This window comes from Patella vulgata, chromosome 7, assembly GCF_932274485.2.
Source record: "Patella vulgata chromosome 7, xgPatVulg1.2, whole genome shotgun sequence".
NCBI lineage: Eukaryota > Metazoa > Mollusca > Gastropoda > Patellidae > Patella > Patella vulgata.
In genome coordinates, this window is record NC_065885.2 from 779,814 (window position 1) to 801,484 (window position 21,671).

A 21,671-nucleotide genomic window follows, 5' to 3' on the forward strand; every position below is an offset into this window, starting at 1 on the left:
CTTTTTTGTCGCATTGGGACAGGGCGAGGAGCGTCAGGCACGAGAGAGAAAGAGAGAGAGGGAGAGAGAGAGATATGAAAGTACCCACGACGTTAGGCAGGCTTCCCTACTCTTTGTCATGTACACGTCGCACCACCCAAATTGACTCAATGGCAGACCTTATAATCTAAAGTGCACTCATTAGGCCCCCGCCCCGCCCACCCCAAACAGTAAAATTCATGTTGACGCGACATTGAATCCCATCCGTTTTGTTTTGTTCAATCTACACATATTAAAGCTACTTGTTTCCATGCTATATACTCATCAGATTTACAAAAAACTTGTTTCTTTTATTCAGCCGTATTAGTGTGGCACTTAAACATGATTCACATAGAGACTAAAAAAAAAACAACTCAGAAAATTGTATCCCACATAAAACATAAAATAAATCACATAGGTTTTTTGTCCCATTTATTGCCAGGTTTATTGTCGATCGGAGAGAATCTACAACTAAGACAGAAATTAGGGTCATAAAGATGGATGAGGAACAATACAGTTGGGAACAAATGCAAGGCGAACAACTAAAAACCAAGATTGACAATTTTCTTTCACCGTTCTATTTATGTAGTTAGTTAGTTTTAAAGGGCTTCCGTGTTTTATTTTCAGTAAATTTGTTTTTCTGTGTGCACCAAAGACGTATTGGGACACCAATTATAATTGTTGATTTGTCGCTCGTGTGGGTTGTTGGGCTAGAAATTTAACAATGTTTGGTTTGCAATTCAGTTAAAATTTCAACTTTAGAGGTTTCAATAGATGCAGTTGAATCAACATTGATTTGAAGTTCAAAGATTTCCTACATCAACAGGTCGTTACATTCATCAATCAGGCGCCCATTAGGCGATCGATTACAACTGACAGCAAATGAATGTGAAATGAAATTGGGTTTAACGTTCGACCCTTCTGCTCCGAACTGGGCTAATGAAGACGGGCATACGCCATACAGTGTGCTATAAGAGAAATTTTGCTCATTCCAACTGTCAAGGAATCTTTTACGTGCACGCCAATGTGTACACGGGACATCGGTTTATCGTCCAATCCGAACGACTAGACAGCTGTCCTTGTCGGGCCCTCCGTCCTGATTAACTGACAAGGGGGAACCAAGCCATAAAATCTGGATGAACTTTCTCGGCGATCTCCAGGCTAGCGAGCCAGCGTCTTACCAACTGATAGCAAATGAATATGAAATGAAATGGGGTTTAACGTTGTGCAGCAACGGCTATACGTCATGGAGTCTACTATGAGGGGGTATTTCGCGCCTACACTTTCCTGGGTTCCAGCTGATGACGTTTTTTTACATGTACGCCAACGGATACATAGGACCTCTTTCGTTTGTCACATCCGAACGACTAGACCCGCCTTCCTGCACCACTGGCATGACGAAACCGCGCCGGCAATTCCCGGGAAACTTTCTGGCTAACACTGAGGTAGCGCACACATTTATCTAGCCCACTGGGCTACCTTGAACTACATGGTTAATAATCTAACACCATACTGAGTTACCTGGGACTATCTGGTTAGTAAACTAACATCGTACTCATTGGGCTACCTGGGGGTTGTATAAAGTCTGTCATTGAGTCAACTGGCGTTGTTTCGATTCCCCGGTTGTACGTGACAAGGAGCAGGGTCGTCTGTCCAACCTCGTGAGATTTCTCTTGGTCCCCTGGTTTCCTCTCACTGCTAAAGACCCACACGAATAAGTACATTGTCTGTAATGCTGAGTTCCCACTGCCCCTATCGAGTCCACGATCTGGTAAGTGCAGATACGTTCGGACCTGACAGGATCACGATTACTCCACGATTAAAACCACGATTTCAATCGCAGCACGGATCCTAATAATGGGAACCTAGCACAAGCGATTCCAAGTGTTGATGATATTTTTTTAGTAATTCATCACATGTATAAAACCACTCACCGAGTCACTGTGGCCCCAGGGTGATAAAGAAGAAGTTCATTAATTTCTACCATCGTCGAGTGAAGTGAATAGTTTGTAACTGGCGATCAAGTAAGATATAGGAGAAGTTAAAGACATACATGATGAAGGATGAGTAATGATTGTATTATTACATTATCTATTACAATGATTATGTTTATTGTGCACGTGCCATATATCACAGTTTATTGACAGATTAATTACTGGCAGATAAAAGTAATTAAATAATCCCCGACCTTTGACCTCCATCACCTATTAATTATCATTAACGTGAAAAGGTTGCCGACGATATTCTTGGAAGAAAACAGTCTGTCAATCCTTTTCTGTAATAATTAAAAATAAAAAAAATAGATCCGCAAAATGTCAAACTTACACCAGACTTTCTGTCAGGGGTGAAGGTTTGCTTCCATCGAAGATGATATGACTGACAAAAGCGTCCTTATAAATTGTCATTCGTGTTAACAGTCTAGTCACGCACAGAGTATGAATGGCCAGAAAAAAAGATATTTGCATCTCCCATCCCCGTGGGCGTGCGAATTTCATTCAAATCTTAAATTGTATTCAAGATATCGAATCTATGTATCCATTATTAAAAATACCTTGGATGGCCTGGATAAGGAAAAGGTTTCTCATTCGACAAGAGATATTTGAAGGAGGACGCGTTTTATTCGATGGTTTAGTTTAGTGTTTATGATGTTCCCTTACAAATCAATCTACCAAAAGAAATACAAATTCTAGACAGGTTAACGTCACACTTTTCTGCTATGTGGGATAGAGAGAGAAAAAAGGGTCATTTCGGGACCAACATATGGTTCAATTTTATTTCAATATTTCGCGTGCGCGTACTGATCTTTAGCAGTTGGAAGGAAACCGGAGTACCCAGAGAAAACCCACGAGGTTGGACAGGCGACCCTACTCCTTACTTCGAATTCCAACTGTCAAGGTTTCTTCTACGCCCCACCCGAACTACTAGACGCGATAATCGTTACTATAGACAAATGGCAACTTCTTGACAATGTGGTTACTTGCCTGCCCCTCGATCCTGCAACATCAGACGCCATAATCACAGGACCATATGTGAAATAGCTTTATTTAACGTCCGCTTCCACCGAAGTGATATAGCAGATATAACTCTCACAGGGCCATCGTGGAGGCTTCTTATAAATTCACGATACCAGTTTCACCGTCTCGAATGACAGCCAGCTAATTGGCTACATATCATAACTAGTATTAACACAGTTGTCTCAATGACATGCCGTGCCAAGGGCGGGAGATTTAATTTCCACAAAACTGAAATCTTACATTACAGAACTGGTTATTACACCACTGATGGCAGACGATAGCGTGTGAACATTAAACATAAATCTAGGGTCAGACAAGGTCGGATTAAGTGTTCAAAGCTCCATAGATTAAAATTTCCGTTCTACGAAGAAATCAGAGATAGAATGTTGGGATTAGTTGACTCAATACCAGTGTTATTTTACAACATTAGAAAGCCTCATGGGCTGTTATTACAACTTAACGTTTTAAAAAATAATTAAATTTTAATTCTAGAACTGTGGCAAATAATGTACGGTTAAGTATACATAAAACAGACTCCATTTGAGGGGAAAAGAGTTGATGTTTTTGCAGTATCTTGGCAACAAGTTGTAAAACTAAGAAAACTGTTAATAATACTTACAATCGCTGCAGAGATTAATTCGATTTTCAATGTTGTTGTGCAATAACTGTACACAAAAGGGTGCTACTCTTTAGATTGAATAACCGACGGAATCTGAACGGATGTGATCTAGAATAGACAGCAATCCTCCCACGATTGTAGTTGACTGCCAATTAAAACAGTTAAAACATTGACCATGATTTATCTTCAATGGGGTTGGGTCGTTTTCTATGAAATAAGAACAAGTTGTTGTTGCCGCTCCTCAACCATTCAAACATCAACAGATTGTCATGCTAGGGACGATAATAGGAGCCATTCAAACATCAACAGATTGCCATGCTAGGGATGATAATAGGAGCCATTCAAACATCAACAGATTGCCATGCTAGGGATGATAATAGGAGCCATTCAAACATCAACAGATTGTCATGCTAGGGATGATAATAGGAGTTGCCACAAGCGGTTCTTGACCAATCTGATTACAATACAGATCTATATTTCGTTTCGTTTTTTTATACTTTCAATGGCATACACTACATGAAGATCTGACCCGTTGTAGCCATAAGTCGGGTCAGAGGTCATACGAGAGGCTTTTGACCGTTTCATTGGCTAATCCCTCACTTCAACCAAAACGCCGGTAATATAACAAATCTTCCAGTTCCTAGTGTAGTAAAGACAAATAAAACGAAATTTTGAACTATAAAAACGAAACGAAATAGGATCTGTGTTGTAATCAGATTGATTCGTGACAAACTAGCCGTTGTCATTTTGTCAGGCAGTTTCGTTTCAATTTTCCCAAACTTCGAACTCAACCTTCATTATGGGGGAACGTTGATATATTTAAACGGTTTTTAAAATCTAATAAAAATTGTGTCCACTGAAGGATCCGCGAGCTAAAAACCGCCATAATTTTAAAACAGAATAGAAAGTAAATACGTCTGGTCACTAACTAATTTATGAATAGGTATCCTTAAAGGACAATATTGGTGTCAGTCATTATTCGACCGTTTTTCTATTATTGCTCGTTACTTCAATTACTTCCGGTTGTTTCAAATGTTCGCTACACATCTACCGTAGCAATGATCTCTGGGTTAAATTCAAATTTAGAACTTGTTTAATAACCAGTTCTATCACATATGTAATAATGACTGACACCAACATTGTCCTTTAATGGCCTTTGTTACGATTTACGGCATATTCTCTCACGATCTAATGATCTGGGTTAGGCCGTGTTTGATAGAAACAATTTTAAATTTATGTATGTTATTTTCTTTCCAGATAAGGGGTTGGGGGTTGAGAGGGGGGGGGGCAAATGGTTAGCACGTGCCCGCTGTATCATAAGGTCTGTCATTGAGTCAACTGGCGTGGTTTCGTTTCGCAGGTTTTACTTGACAAGGTTTCTCCGGTTTTCTCCCACTGCTAAAGACTTCTACGCGCAAGCGGATTATTGAAATAAAATTGAACTATGTGTTAGTCCCGAAATGATCTAGTCTGTGTCGAGTGGACGTTAAACACCATAACTTTCCTCTCTTCTCTCTCTCTCTCTCTCTTCTCTCCCTCGCTCTCGCTCTCTCTCTCCCGATAAGTTCACTGGTTGCCAAACACGCCCTGGAGTTAATATTGCATTGCACGGATGAGAGAAGAAAATAAAAAATTTATAAGAAATTGGTGATTTTTCAACGTAATGCTCTGATTCTAAAGCGAAACTACCAGCTCGTACTTCACGCATTTTTACAAAGCACAAGAAGACAGCTGGTGTTAAAGCATAGACAACGAACTTTCTTGAATCAAAATCATTATTGGTTACAAGCGATTCAGATGATTATTTATTTATTAAGACAGTGGTGAGTGAGATTGCATTTAATCTATAAGAATGCGACTCAGTTGTAGCAGAATAATATATACATTATGTTCTCTTGAAACTTTACATAAAATATCAGCTACCTTGGTTATTATTGTCAATTGGTAGCTGTTGAAGGTTCTCGCACTTAATAAACGGTACAGTTTTCAATCTATGAACCTAACACAAACAATAAAAATCTAAAAGGCCAGCGATTATTGATAGGTAATCATGAATCATTAATTAAACTCTTCCGTAAATAACGATAAAAATGTAGCGATAACAGCCAGCACGATTGGAAGTGTGGTCATACATTTTTTATTTTCGCGTGTTGTGATTTGTCGATTCACACATCATTGAAGTTGTCTCACTATAACTTTTATGATCACTGGCGTACTTCTTATAACTGTTTTAAAGATGTCTAGAGAGGGAGTGGGGAGGGGGTACCGTAGAGAGGGGGTGGGGGTACCGTCCACTCTACAGTAAGCAGATCATTTTGGGCCTAACATATGATACATCTGTATTACAACAATACGCGGGTGCAGTACTAGGAGATATGTATTTTTTTAAATAAAAAAAAAAAGATTTAATAAACTGACATTATTTAGATCAATTTGCTCATATTTATTTTTGTTTTTGTTTTAGTAATGTGATATAGTCGTGATTCTGATGATTGGCGTCGTAAGATTGTCGTGATTGGCCATGTAACGTTGCTGTGGAGGTGATCCGATCCTTTGTCGGGTACAATCATTGGTGTGGCGAAATGACAACCACACTACCTCGAAATTAAGGCAGACAACCAACACCCACTTGCTCCAAAGCTTGTATAGGGGTTGACCATTGACACTTCTGAGCTACACAAATTTAAAGTAGCATACTAAAGGATGGGATAGAGAGAGAGAGAGAGAGAGAGAGAGAGAGAAATGAGGTTTAACGTCCACTCGACACAAATAAGGTCATTTCGGGACTAACACATGGTTTAATCTTATTTCAATGATTCGCTTGCACGTAGGGGTCTTTAGCAGTCGTAGGAAACCGGAGGACCAGGAGAAAACCCACTAGGCTGGACAGGCGACCCTACTCCTTGTCACGTACAACCGGGGATTCGAAACCACGCCAGTTGACTCAATGACAGGCTTTATGATACAGCGCGCACATACTAACCATTCGACCACCCAACCTCCCACATTGAGAAGGGCCACATCAGATTTCAATTTTATTCTCGTTACACCACAACAAGTCTTTTCCTCAGACGAAAATCTTGTTAATTATTTTTATTAAATACATCACTTACTAGTGAAGATTAATGTGAATAAATCATGGTATTAATTGATTATCGTGTTGGAAGGGTAATTAATAAAATCAGGTTGGAAACCATTTAGATATTTGTAATGAATAATATAATGGAAAGAGGTGGGACAATGTACACCCCCCCCCCCTCCCCAAAGCATGTAACTATAACTATCTGCCATACTTGTCACCATAACAACCCTCTTATCTCGGCCATCCATTGGCCTCTTAACCTTCAATATTCGCCAAAACCTTGTCATAAATGTCTATCCAACCCTTCCTTTTCGATTCTGACCAAAACGTTCAACAAGAATAATCCAACATTCCTGGATACAATACTATGGTGGAAATAATTTGTGGCTTCTCTCCACGTAATTTACAAACTTATCGGATCAAAAAGAGTCAGTGATACCTGTCCAACTGTGGTCATTGATTGCCCTGCTAGACATGTATCACACTCATTAAACCACTGAGCCATGTACACAAGATCAAAGTTCTCCAAACTATATAGACCAGATTTCCCATTTAATTAGATATTATTATACTCTTTGTCTTGTATCAAAATCTGTTGATGTCAATTTGTGATCATCAATATGAAACATATCTAGTAATTAATAAGAATGACGCACGATTAACACCATTTTTCTCAAATATAAAGTTGTGGTATCTTCCCCTCTCGGGATCAATCATTTATCAATTTATGTACATTAAAGCGCTTTATGTTATAAAAAACAGATTTTCAACAGAAAACAGATTTTTATGATGTTAAAAATTGACTTAAATAATTTGTCGTGTATTAGTATCAATGTTTGTCATATATCGATAGGAAACCATGTTTGTTTTGACAAAGAAACAAATTATAATCATATCCCAAAATATATTTTTAAAAGAGAAAACGAATATTAACATCGTGCGCCTCTTCACATGCCGCGCATGCGCCATACAATGTGCTATGAGGGAAGTTTTGCCCGCCGCACTGTGGCTTTGCCGTCTTCTCTTCCAACTTCAAGGCGTTCTTTTTTGTTTTTGTGCACGCAAACCTGTACACGGGATCTCGTTTTCCTGTCCCACCCAAACGACATCGGGTTTTTCGTCCAATCCGAACGACTATACTCTGTCGTTTGCAAGAGCATCCGTTCTTCACTAATGACAAGGGGAGGGGGGGGGGGCATGCCGGAAAATTCCGATGAGCTGTCTCGGCCAACACTGGGATCGAACATGGGACCTTTGCAGCTCCCTCTGAAGGACATGGTGGGTTTAATGACGTCTCCGAATTACCTGAGCTATATGGTATAAGACAATTACTTATAGAAGTCTTGTATACGTTTTACATAGACTGGCTTGTCATCCTTCGTTAACTGTTCGATCGGGCCGAAACCCGAGCGCCCGGTATCAAATTGGTATTGGATGTAAGTAAGCGGGGTCGCCGGTGTCCGCGCAATCTTCTCCCTGTAAACGCAACCATAGCAATATAAATTACCGTAGTTTAGTCTCTAAATGAGCGAAGTATAGCGTCGATGAAACGTTAATACGTTATCACATATAAATAAACTTTTTTTTTTATTTATTTATTTTAATATTATTATGTAATTTTCTCGAAATTCCTAAAGTCTTTAAATTCGATTCTAGTCCTTTTCTAAAACAGGAGTAAAGCGCTGGCCAGCTAACCGAGTTCGATCTGTGTGTTGGTGGAGAGCGTAGTGATCCAGGCACAGCGTCCAGTCGTTCGGAAGAGATGAAATACAGCGTTCATTGTACATACTATGGCGTGCACGTAAACGATCTCCTGACAGTTACAATTTGATGAAGGGTAGGGGGAAATGCCGCTGTACGAGCAACATATCGAAGCCAACTGCAAAAAATATTTGACTAATAATTGAAATGAAAATCATATACTCAATTCAAACCCCATTTTCATTCCAATAAAACTATGTTTTAAATATGTTTTATTAAGAAATTGTCCATAAAGACAGACTCTACATTCATTCACTCATGTCTGCAAATTAAAAAGTTTCAAAAATTAAATTTAAATTACCTTTGGGTCCAGGTTTAAGGTGTTTCCACATTTGAAGAGACAATTACACGCTATGAAAATCTGTAACCAGAGTGGAAGTTGCTGTTGTGGAAACATTTTTTAAATCTTAAAATCTTTCTCCAGACGACTAACGAATCTTTATAACAATCGTTGGTTCCCTGTTTCAATATGTCACGCCAGTTATCTCTTTATATAGTCGCCATCTGTGAATTACACGCGCATTCAGAAACATTATAGTGGGCGGAGTTACCGTTATGTTCGTCGTTCAGTGGGAGTCGCTCTCCATATTTCCCACAAACTTTAAAGTGAATAATCTCCAAATAATTTATTGACTTAATCAAGGGCCGTTGACCACTTCAAAGAGTAATTCTGTCGAATAAATTATTAAATATTATTTATGATACATGTCCGGACGTCCGGATGAGATAATTGTCAATCAAATTATCTATATGTTGCTCAGCATAGAGTGCACTGAACATCGTCCCTCGATCAGACCAGGAATCGTCACCCTCCCTGTATAACTCAGACCAGGCATTACAAATAACAGACATGGAATGTAAATTGTTGTTACTGATTGTAATTAAATGTTACTGATAGTAAATGTATGTTACTTATTACTTTTCTTGTTGTAAATGTATTTTACTTAATATTATACTGATTATAAATGTATTTTATTTATTGTAAATGTATTTTACGTATTGTAAATGTATTTTACGTATTGTGAATGTATTATACTGATTGTAAATGTATTTTACTGATGGTAAATGTTTTTTATGTATTGTAAATGTATTGTGCGTATTGTGAATGTATTTACGGAGTGTGAATCTATTTTACTAATTGTAAATGTATTTTACTAATTGTAAATGTATTTTACTAATTGTAAATGTATTTTACTAATTGTAAATGTATTTTACTAATTGTAAATGTATTTTACTTTGCTGTGAATGTTTTTAACTGTACTGTGAATGTATTGTTGCAGATGCATGTTATTTTTTACAAATGAATGTTTTATTTATTGTAAATGAATGTTGCACACTGTAAATGTAATTTACTTATTGTGAACGTATTTTAATTGTTGTAAATGTATTCAATTTTTGCTAATGTATTTTACTTTTTGCGAAAATATTTAAATGTATGTTATATATGTTGACAAGAGGAGAGAGAGGAGATAACGTAAGTTTTATCGCCCACTGAGAACCAACGTTTTTTTTTTCAGGAATAATATAAGATGTTTGTATACAGACGTGTTTAGAAATAAGGCGAAAACTGGGGTATTCGAGCAGGCAAACTACCATACTCATTGTCACAAACAAGACTGGAATCGAACCAAGATAAGCGTATATTGCAGCCATGGCGAGCCTGTTAGACCATGCAAACTCACAATTAAAGCTCTGCCTAGTGGTCCACATGGCGCTGAAAAGAACCTTGTCTGGGCCTAATTTGTTCACGTTAGAATTGTACACTTGACCGTGAAAACAAATAAATCGCAATTTAGTCTTAGGAATTCTTTTATATGAAGACAGGCCCACTTCTTGCCACGATCTCCTTATTCTGAATAGTTTTTCGATGTTATGTCTATTTGATTAATGGGCAAAAAATCACGGAAACAAAAAGCTGATTACAAGTTTAATAAAAACTGTAAAGTGCCGCGCTACATGATTAACTCCGTGTCTTTAAGTATTTGATTGTGGGAAATACCACCTGATGCAGTGGACTTCTTTTTTTTTCTTTAGTCATCAATTGTTTTAGATCAGAATTTATTTTATAGCATTAAAGAACTCTACAACAATACATACCATGGTTCCATTGTTTCCAACACATCCCGGATACGAAAATCAACTATTTATGGTTTCTGGATGTCTCCACAACAAAGGACGATAATAACACAAATCAATTCCCTCAGGTAAATAAGGTATAGCATGACGTGTCGACCATGATATGTAACACGGCCTAGAGTACAAAGTACAATTCTGGTTGTATTTTGGAAGTTTTCGTGGCATTCCAAACTAAAACTGAGTTATTCACACGACCATTAAAGACATATTATTTATGGCGGATTATTATGGTTGCGTGCGGGTGGGGTGAGATTACTGAAAATGATATGAAAATGATATGAACATGTTTACCAAATGTAGAAACATTCTTATATTCCCCATGAAATAAAAATACCAATATTACAACAGAAAAATCATGAACTGTTATGGATTATTCACAAGGTCGTGATTTGGACACATAACTAAAATGTAGCTAATACTGGATGGTGTCAACGTCCCGTATGCCTTGACTTGGACGGGATATACCCGATGTACTTATCATATAATATAATGTTTTGTACTTACATGTAGTTTATTTAAATTAAATTGTAAAGGCGCATGACCCTTAATTTTCAATTCAATTCTTTATTTCTCTAAGTCTGAAATGAAATCAAATGGGGTTTAACGTTCTACCGTTCTGCTTCTCTTCTTTAAGTCTACTGACTCATGTGGGGGTGTGGGGTGTGGGGGAGGGGGGCGAATGATTAGCGTGTTCGCGTTGTTTCATAAGGTCTGTCACTGAGTCAACTGGCGTGGTTTCGATTCCCCGGTTATACGTGACAAGGAGTAGGGTCGCCTGTCCAAACTCGTGGGTTTTCTCCGGGGTCCTCTGGTTTCCTCCCTACGCGCAAGCGAATTATTGAAATAAAATTGAACCATATGTTAGTCCCGAAATGACCTAGTTTGTGTAGAGTGGACGAGTCTTCAGATAACATATATACACAAACATTATAATTACATACATACAAAAACAGTATATACATGGCCAGTAAATACAAACATTACAATTATACACACAAACACAATATTATTGTATACATGGCCAGTAAATAGAAACATAAAACAAACAGACAACAGATGTATGGAAAGTAAATAAATTGTGTTAAATTAATATCCTAAATACGATACAAAGATATAAACACGATAGAAAGAATCAGTAAATATATTTACTTCATAAAATCTTCCATAGTCTGATTTTCTTTCTGATTATCTAACATACCCTTAAAATGGGGGAAATAAGCTAGATTATTACCATAGTAATGACCATGAAACAGTCCAATCAAAGAGGGGTTACATTCTAGTTAGATCAGGTGTTGTATTAAATTTATTTATTATTTCATACAGTGGATCTTTTCTTATCCACAGAACTGAGAAATTTGGATATGTTCCGTACACTGTAAAAAAAATATCCATTTTTTATGTGGTCGAATTCCGTAGTTTAACAATTTTTTCCTGTTAATCGGTGGCTTTTTTTTCGGGGGGGGGGGGAATTATGTTAAAAGTGTGAATTTAGGGATAAAATATTTCATTCTATTCTATAATGGACTTAATTCTGTTATTTTACGGAATAGACGGTAGAATGAGCAGGAATTTACGGATTATTTCTGTTTGCAAATGCAACGATAAGTAATCGTATACATATATAATCATTCCTAATGATTAACATGTTAAAGTATTCATTTCAATTTATTAACCATAATATGAAGAATCATAGTTTGTAAATTTTGATATATTACATGTCATGTATATCTAATTTCCATTATTAATAAGATCTATAAAGTGTATTGTTATTCATCATACTTTAGGGGGGTTGCGATGCCCTAGTGGTCAAGAGTGTCACGCTTTGACCTCTAGCTGGCCGGTCACCTCTGACTTGCGGTTGTGGTTTCGATCCGGGTACTCAGGTTCCTCCCACAGGAAAGACCCCTGCTCGTGCGCTAAGATAATGAAAATGAAGAAAGACAACTTGTCTGCGATATCACCTTTGGTGGAAGCGGACGTTAAACACTAAGAACAACAACATCATACGTTAATCAGATAATAAGTATTTTCATAAATGTATAAAAATATGTATCATATGTATAGGTTGTATTTATTATCTGGTAATCAAGCACGCTTAAATCCGGATAGTATAACCCATTGGACAATGTAAGCCGGTATGTCTTTAAAGCAGCGTTTATATACATGTACCTGCAGAATGATAGTACCGCAAACTTACATCTGAAAGACTCTAACTGGTCCAATCACTGCCGGGTAGCGGTTTGTTACACCTTGCGCTCGTCTCTCGGATAAGATATTCAATATTCTTTTATTAGCGGAAAAAGGTTGCGGATAACACCTCAGTGGAAGCGGACGTTAAATACACGCTATTTCACACACGCTCAGGAAACAAAAGTTACCAGTATTTTTTTTTCTGTATTTGAAAATAGAATTTATGTTAATTGAAGGAATTTCTGTAAATTACAGCAAAAAAAAAAAAATACGGATGGTAATTTTTGTTTCCGGAATTTTTTTACGTTTTTTCACAGATTTAATTGTTACAATGTAGTTTTCATTTTGTAGTCGTACTTAATTAAATTAATTTGAATATATTCCGTTTTCGTAACAAGTAGGGTTTGATGAATTGATGTCGCAATTCATTGTAACAAGGACACAATGTGTTCCACAGAGGATTACAAAATTCTTCTAATATCTCTGTCAAAGATGACTACCTTCAACACGTGACGTCTCATCACGCGGTGTCAATCATTGGCCCAATGGCGCGTGCATTGTTTACATAAGACCTTACTGGTTCGGGCAGAATGGATTATTTTACTCATTTTAATACCCATTTGCACTAAATAGGGAATAATTTTTACCTACAAATACGTCAAACTTCATTATTTATTTTTCTAATACATAAAAAAATGTTTTAGAATTTAATTTGTCGGAGGAAAAAAGTTAATATCTGTGGCTCAATAAGTCGCATTGATGTCATCCTTATCAGTGATTGTAGCGGCCTAACGAATATTCACTGCTGATCAGTGTAACAAGGACTGATTAAAATAAAATAAAATTCGTGTTCTATATCGTTCAGGTTATATAGTGAACATTTTCTTTCATAACGTTCTATTTTATATCTAAATTATGCGCGGATAATTAGAATTTGCTAATAGTTTTAAGGAAAATAGATTTAACTAGCTCTGTAGCGTAAAGTTGTCCTTTAAATGTTGATAAATTAACCTTTGGCAGACGATTTTATTTTTCCATATTTTCTTGAGCGAAGATGTCGTATAATCTATTTTTTTATTATTTGAGACGTGCTATTATTAACTTTATTTAAAAAGAAATATATATCCAAGACCTATTCTGTCTAATTCTGTTTTAATATATCTAATCTAGCTGTCATTATTTAAAACCATATCTTCGTAACAAGAGTTAAGAATAACATTATCTGTATTACGTAAACGTATCCAATATTTTAAAATCCAACATTTTCTATCTATAATAAAAGTGTATCTGCCGAGTTCATTCTACTACAAGTTGTTTTTAGACACTGCAGCACCAACTGTTAATGGGAACACAGTGGCACTGGTTCACTGGCCAGGCTGTCAAATGTGTCTAATAGTTCAGATCATAGGAAAAATACCCATGTTCCTGAAACAACGACCACAAGTTTTACAACATCTAGCCGTTGCTTCAATACTCAACAATTCCCGAATTTCTGCGCTCGTTGTGTTTACACGTAACTAATTAGCATTGTCCAATCAGAGGTCGTGGCACATAACACACTGTAAACAAATATGGCGGCCTCCATAGAAAAAGAAATAGACAAGTTGACAGCCTTTGTTGATCAACCATGATTTCCAGCAACCTTGACATTGGTCGAACCTTGAACTTTGCAACTCGATTGTCACATGTAGACATTTTAGCTAGAAGCGCGAGACTTGATAATCGTAACCATATTTTTATACCCAATCGAAATTAGTGCTAAAATATGCGGGGTATTACCTGAAGGGCTCGATAAGATGTATGTAGTTAAGGCGAGATCAAGCCTTCTATTGAAGATGGAAAAACCCAGGCCCGTATATTCGTTGGGTGCACGTAAAAGAACCCTTGACAGTTGTAATTTTATGAAGAGTATGCCCGTCTTCATTCATTATCCCGGTTGAGACAGAAATGAAATGAGGTTTAACGTCCTATTTTTTATGAACGAACCAGGATGATAAAGACAGGCATCATACTCCAGTGTCCAGTGTGCTATGGGTGTGCAGTGTGCAGTGTGCTATGGGTGTTCATGCGCTTCCTTTACGCACAGTCGACCGTGTGTTGGGCAACACTGTTATTCAGACATTTATTTACATGACAAACCGATAATTAGCTCTCTAGAACATCGGATGGTTACGAATTGTAATGGATTGAAAACCCCGACGACATTTAAACATACATTATGCAAGAGCTAAATCTGTCTATTGCAGGTCTTTCTTTAGGCCTGAAATGTTATCTAAATTATTAATTAGACATTAATTAACTTATCCAGACCATAATCAACTCTAGATGACATCGCTAGCCTGCGATCTTAAGTGGATTGTGAGCCGATTTACTGCCTAAATTTTCTTCTCGATTATAAACGATTAATTGGATAATCGAGACTATGCTGTTTATCGTACTGACTTTAGTAATGATGACCGAGGCTAGGCAGAAATTTCATTCGCTTCGTTCTCGTTCATAGTGGATCAATTTGAATGAAATTTTCAGCAAATTGCCTTTACGTTATCTAGTTTTTAATTATTATAGTGTATCTTTATTAATTTATTTAAAAAATGATAACCCGAACTTTATTATCGTGGCAATAACAATCGAGACTACCTTAGTCTTCAAAAACTGATAATTTCACTCAGAATAAAGAAATTTAAACATATTTTCATTTTCATTTTCCATTTCTTACATTATGCATCTCTACCGGACAGAGAGAGAGGAAGAAATGAGGTTTAACGTCCACTCGACACAAACTAGGCCATTTCGGGACTAACATGGTTTAATTTTTTTATTTCAACAATTCGCTTGCGCGTAGGGGTCTTTAGCAGTGGGAGGAAACCGGAGGACCCGGAGAAAACCCACGAGGTTGGACAGGCGACCCTACTCCTTGTCACGTACAAGCGGTGACTCGAAACCATGCCAATTGACTCAATAATAGACCTTATGATACAGCGCGCGCGTGCTAACCATTCGGCCACCCCCCCCCCCCCACCGGATAGAGAATGGGTCTAAGACGAGTTATTTGCCTGTGGGTTGTAGCCTCATCTGGTGTTCTTGAATAGACAAATCACATTCGATTAATCTGTAGACTGTGGACCAAATCCTAGACAATTACATTTTTATATTTGTATTTATCAATGAAAACTGGATCTTATCATCTCAACTATTGTGATAAACAACGACTGCCGGAGGTTAGACTTAAAATAGAAATTCACATCACTAAAATAAGACAAAATAATATTTTTTTTAAAAAGAAATATTCATTCAAACATTTCATTGATAACCTTTTCATTATTAGTCATAAAATGTCATTCATTCAAAACAAGCTTCAGATGAACATGTGATAGGGGCGGGGTTGGGTGGCCGAATGGTTAACGCGTGTGGTTGTGTGGTTACGTAATTTATACGTATACGTGTATGATGACGTAACGGACTCCGGGAAGATCTCGCCTCCATGACAGAACCACTCTAAGCAAACTATCCCAATTGTTAAACCAATTGTTAAAGCTAAATCCAAGTTCGGGTTGTCATGAATGAATGATTTTAATTCAAATTAACTTTAGTCGTAAGTAAAGGTGTTATAGTTATTGTCCTGATAATAAACAAATATTGGATCAAAACAATTCGAGCTATATCCGTGATGACTATATATAAGGTCTCTAAGAGTAATATTAAACAACTTTTCGAACACTACCAAAAAAACTGCCGGTGTATGTAGTAGTTATTAGCACACTTTCCGAGGTGTGTTTATGTTCGAACATTCGCCCGCCCCTCCCCCTCGAAAAAGAAATGAAATGAAATGGGGTTTAACGTCCTACTGGTCTGCTCCTATACTCGGCTAATGAAGACGGGCATACGCCATACAGTGTGCTATGAGGGAAATTTTGCCCGGGCAGCGGCACTATCGCCTACTCTTATATCGAATTCCAACTGCCAAGGGATCTTTTACGTGCATTCCAATGTATACACGGGGCCTCGGTTTTTCGTCTCATCCGAAGGACTAGACAGCTGTCCTTGTCAGGTCCGCCGTCCTGCATCATTGACAAGGGGGAACCACGCCGGAAAATCTGGATGAACTTTCTCGGCCAATGCAGGGATCGAACACCCGACCTCCAGGCTACCGAGCCAGCGTCTTACCCACTTAGCAACGTGATACCCTCCTCCAAAAAGACATATATTCAAAGAATCAAACAGAATGAGAAGAGGATTTTACAATCCCTAGTGACAAAGTTATTTCTTCCAATTTCCTTAATGACGTGTTAACGTTTGTATTCTATTTGACTATGTTTTATTACACCACTTGGTTACGATGACATTCAATTGCTGCTTCTTTTATTATAGAATCAATTTCGACCGAAAAAAAACACTTTTTACCAACGCAGCCTTAAAACGCACGTTTTATTTATTTTATTTTTTTTTTTGGGGGGGGGGGGAATTCTCACAAAGCACTGGTTAGAGTGTGCGTTATTAATTACATAAGCTATAACGTTGGTTAAACGATGAATGATTCATGTACAGTTGGTACACGTTTGCTGGGATTGGTTAAATAAGCTATATCGCTAATATTTGGGATGTGGGTTGGTTCTCCATGAAATCTACACACACGTAAAGGTGTACATTTGTTACCTGTAGGAATAACAGTTACATGTTGTAAAACTCCTCCTCCACACCTATCATAAATTACTGTCGGGAAATTTTAAATTGTAATATTCTTATAGTAAACACTGTGCATATAAATACTTCAAGGGATTATCTCTGATTTCACATGACATAATAAATACAAAGAGTAAATAAGAATGGAAATTAAGTGTAATTGTAATGCTCTACGCTGAACCTGTCTGGAAATTTCAAATTAATATATTATGCCTTTCATAATATTTGCTTATTAAGTAAAAGGGGGTTGGATGGTCGAAGGGTTAGCACGTGCGCTCTGTATCATAAGGCCTGTCATTGAGTCAACTGGCGTGGTTTCGAATCCCCGGTGGTACGTGACAAGGATTAGGGTCGCCTGTCCATCCTCGTAGGTTTTCTCCGGGTCCTCCGGTTTCCTCCCACTGCTAAAGACCCCTACGCGCAAGCGAATTATTGAAATAAAACTAAACCATATGTTAGTCCCGAAATGATCTAGTTTGTGAACGAGTGACTTGATAATCACGACTATCCACCATAATTAAGGAAAGTACTTAGACATGGTTATCTAGACATTAAATCATTAGTATATAGGCGAGGAACATTATGACTCGTGGCCAAGGAAAGTGAAAGTTTACATTTCCTTGAAAATGTTGCTCAATACTAGGATGAAGGTTCACAAGAATGCTTCATCACGAATTAACCACTTTATTTCGCTAAACCATATCTAAAGTGGCTTCTTTAACATCATGTAAAAGCCAGCTACATTTTTAATTTTATTTGTTGTATAACCAAAAAAAAAACCGCGACGTACAAAATCTTTCAATGTGGATTTCAATTTATCTCGAGGATTAATGGTGTAAAATATAAAACATACCCAACAATGGTACGACAAAAGTGGGGCGGGTAGACTAAAGGTTTTCTAGTTGTTTGTTAGAATGTTTTAATTAAGAGCCGCTTGATAAATTGATTTAAAGTTTTTAATGCGGGTAAATTTTGTGTTTTTGTTCTCGTTTAGCTGTCATAAAATTAGTTTCTTTATGTCAGTGTGTAAACGTACGCGACTTAGGTAAGAAAAAGACGAAATTTAATTCGATGTGTGGAATTATTTTCCGAAGCGTATATCCGTCTACATTTAACATTTTAGATTCCCGGACAGAGCTAGTGTTGACATATTAGTGACTTTATCTTCAAAAGTTGACAGTTTTAAATAAAAAATGAAACTAAAATTAGTAAACTAACGAGGTATAGCAGAGAGAAAGAGAGAGAGATGGGTTTAACGTCCACTCGACACAAATTAGGTCATTTCGGGACTAACATATGGTTTAATTTCATTTCAATAATTCGCTTGCGCGTAGGGGTCTTTAGCAGTGGGAGGAAACCGGAGGACCTGGAGAAAACCCACGAGGTTGGACAGGCGACCCTAATCCTTGTCACGTACAACCGGGGATTCGAAACCACGCCAGTTGACTCAATGACAGGCCGTATGATACAGCAAGCTATAGCAGAATTGTCCCAAACAGGAACTATTTCTAAAATCGAATACAGATTATGCAATCGGCAATAGAAATAATCCAATTCAATACTTTAGCATTACAAAACAAAAACAAAACAAATAAAAACTTCGGATCCACGAACTTTCATACTTTATTTGTTACTAGTGATACCTAACGGTGGTTTCTTTCTGGTGTTAAATGAGGCTCATCTAAAAAGGCTCTGGCTCAAAAAACAGAAGATCCCGGTTTCGATCGCGGTAATGACCGAGAAAGTTCGGGATTTTCGGCGTGGTATCCCTTTGTCGGTGACGTATAACCGATGGTCTGTCTAGTCGAAAGGCAACAACTAGTAACTCATGTTTTTCTTATTTTGAGAAAACAAAGGAAAACGTAATGAATGAATATTAAACCCCAGCTTGATTTAACTACTGAGTTACTGGGTTTTTCTGTGGCATACTAGGCAAATGAAGGAAATTGCTAGGTTGTGTCATGGGTGTAACTGTTTACAAAATCAAAAGATTTGAATATCTAGTACAACAACAGGAAGCACATACCCTAGTAACTACACATTTGTTCCTAACTCAATTTTAATTAAAAAAAAGTGAGTTACTAGGTTTTGACTTTTGACGGGAGAGCTTCTAGCCGTGTGCGTAAAGGGACCTTTGGCAGATGACATTTGGTGAAGTGTAGACTGAAAAGTCGCTGCCCAGGCAAAATGTCCCCCCATCGCACACTACATGGTGTATGCCTGTTTTCAATAGAACTTAAATTGATTAATTAACATTTGATTAAGCAAAAAAAAAAACAATTAATAAACAGTTGCTAATCTCTTGACTAGTGTCTAGTCGTTCGGATGGGACATATTGACGTGCCAGTAAAAAGAACTTGACAATTGAAAATTGAAATAAGAGTAGGGTCGCTTTCCGGTCAAAGTTCCGCCCATAGCACAAGGTATGACGTAATGTTGGACGAGGTTATTATTATTTACACTGTGGAGCAGAACAGTAGGACGTTAAACCTGCATTTCATTTCACTTCAGTTAGATCTTTCGCAGTCAGTGCTCCGAAGTTATGAAATTCAATATCAAACGAAACCAAAACCGCAAATTATATTAAAGGTTTTAAAAAGTATCTCAAAACCGAACTTTTTAATCAAATATACAACTGATTGAATATGGTTCTAGCTGTGTTTGTGTCAGACTTTACCATGTGTACTAAAAAAATGTTCGCTGTTTTTTATTTATGTCTTTTTTGTATGGATTAATGTTTTGTGATTGTTGTAATTTTATGTTAGTTGTACTTATGTTTAGCGCCCGTGAGCAGCTCGCTGAGTTGAATTGTTGGCGCTATATAAATCAATTATTATTATTTACACCGAATGTCTGACCACAGTATATATATTGTTTGGATGGACGTAAACTACTTCACCTGAAAGGATCGGTCTATAATCATGAAATGTTGGCCACCACAGACATATTTTCTTTTATGATTGATTTTATCAACCCACGCCTAACGGACATATTAACTAGAATACATGTCATAATGCCAACAAAAACGTTTTATTATTTAAAGGAATGGTTCAAGTTTTGATTAGGTCTCCGAAAAAACAACAACACAAGTTCGTTTAAGTACGCGGTTAGGGTTGCTTTAGGACTTGGTTGGGTTAGGGTTATTAAAAGGCAAGATGGAAAGAAACAGTCTATTTTACTTGTCTTGAAGTTCCAGTTAAAACTATTGGACCTTTTTAAATTGATCACCAAACCAATGTTACGTAAATTTTTGAGAGCGCGACTGCCCTGCAAATTATATCACTTGTTGATAAGAAAGAAAAAAATGGGAACGTCGCGGGTTATACAGCCATATAACAATTGCTAGTTAAGAGCTCGTCTTCACCCAAAGAGAAAACGGACGCTGATGTGTTTAAATGTGTACCACAGAGATTTAAACAGTTGTTTGGAAAAAGAATAAAAGGTTCTAAAATGTTGATAATTGGTAAATTATTGCTAAACAATTTCTAGAAGTTACGTCATTAAAATGCAATATTAACCTGAAAAATTATATTGCTTAATGAAAATATAGAAGCATATAGCTGGGTTCAAAAAAGATTATCAAGGCACAACGTGATTGCTAGAGGTTTCTATAATGCCATCTGACCACAGGATGTTGGTATTTGAGTAAGATGGAACTAGAAGAGAGACTACACTAACGAGTTTTATTATTCACTGTGATAGATCTATTGAATATTGGAACTTGTAACATGGACGGGAAATCTCCCTTTGTTCTTTTCGTTGAATAAGCAGATTGTTTTCCCTGTAGTAGATTGGATGGAACTTAACCGTGCAATAACTAGACATGTTCAATGTTATTGCACTCCTTTGCTGGTTTACACGGCCTCGATGTTTAAACCTGTTAACTCATTAAAGCCGTGCTATAAATATAACATGTTGGATGTTTTCTGCAGTTATGGTCTGTAATGCCAGGGAGGAGAAGTTTTCCGCCAACGATTTATCGAAATCCAACTGTTGTGCGTTCTTTTATGTGCGCCCCATTGTGTATACTAGACGGGTTGAACTCGGTTTGTCGTGCCACCTGAATGGGCTATCCCAGACTAGTGAGAATTCAGCTTAAAAAAATACTAAATGCCTCCCGGTCCTCCTTGAGCTTCGATTCCCGGACGGGGCGAGCGTTCATCGTGATTTT

The 21,671-nt window shown here is 37.3% G+C and overlaps 1 protein-coding gene across 1 annotated transcript in view; it reads right to left on the reverse strand.

Annotated features, from left to right (window-relative positions):
• The window catches only part of LOC126827157 (feeding circuit activating peptides), a 31,680-nt gene extending 22,738 nt beyond the window's left edge, over positions 1-8,942 (reverse strand). The window contains exon 1 of the mRNA XM_050556389.1: positions 8,796-8,942. Within this exon, the coding sequence (XP_050412346.1) occupies positions 8,796-8,891 (96 nt within the window). The 5' untranslated portion in view covers positions 8,892-8,942. The remainder of the gene's footprint in view (positions 1-8,795) is intronic.
• Between the last annotated feature and the right edge of the window lie 12,729 nt (positions 8,943-21,671).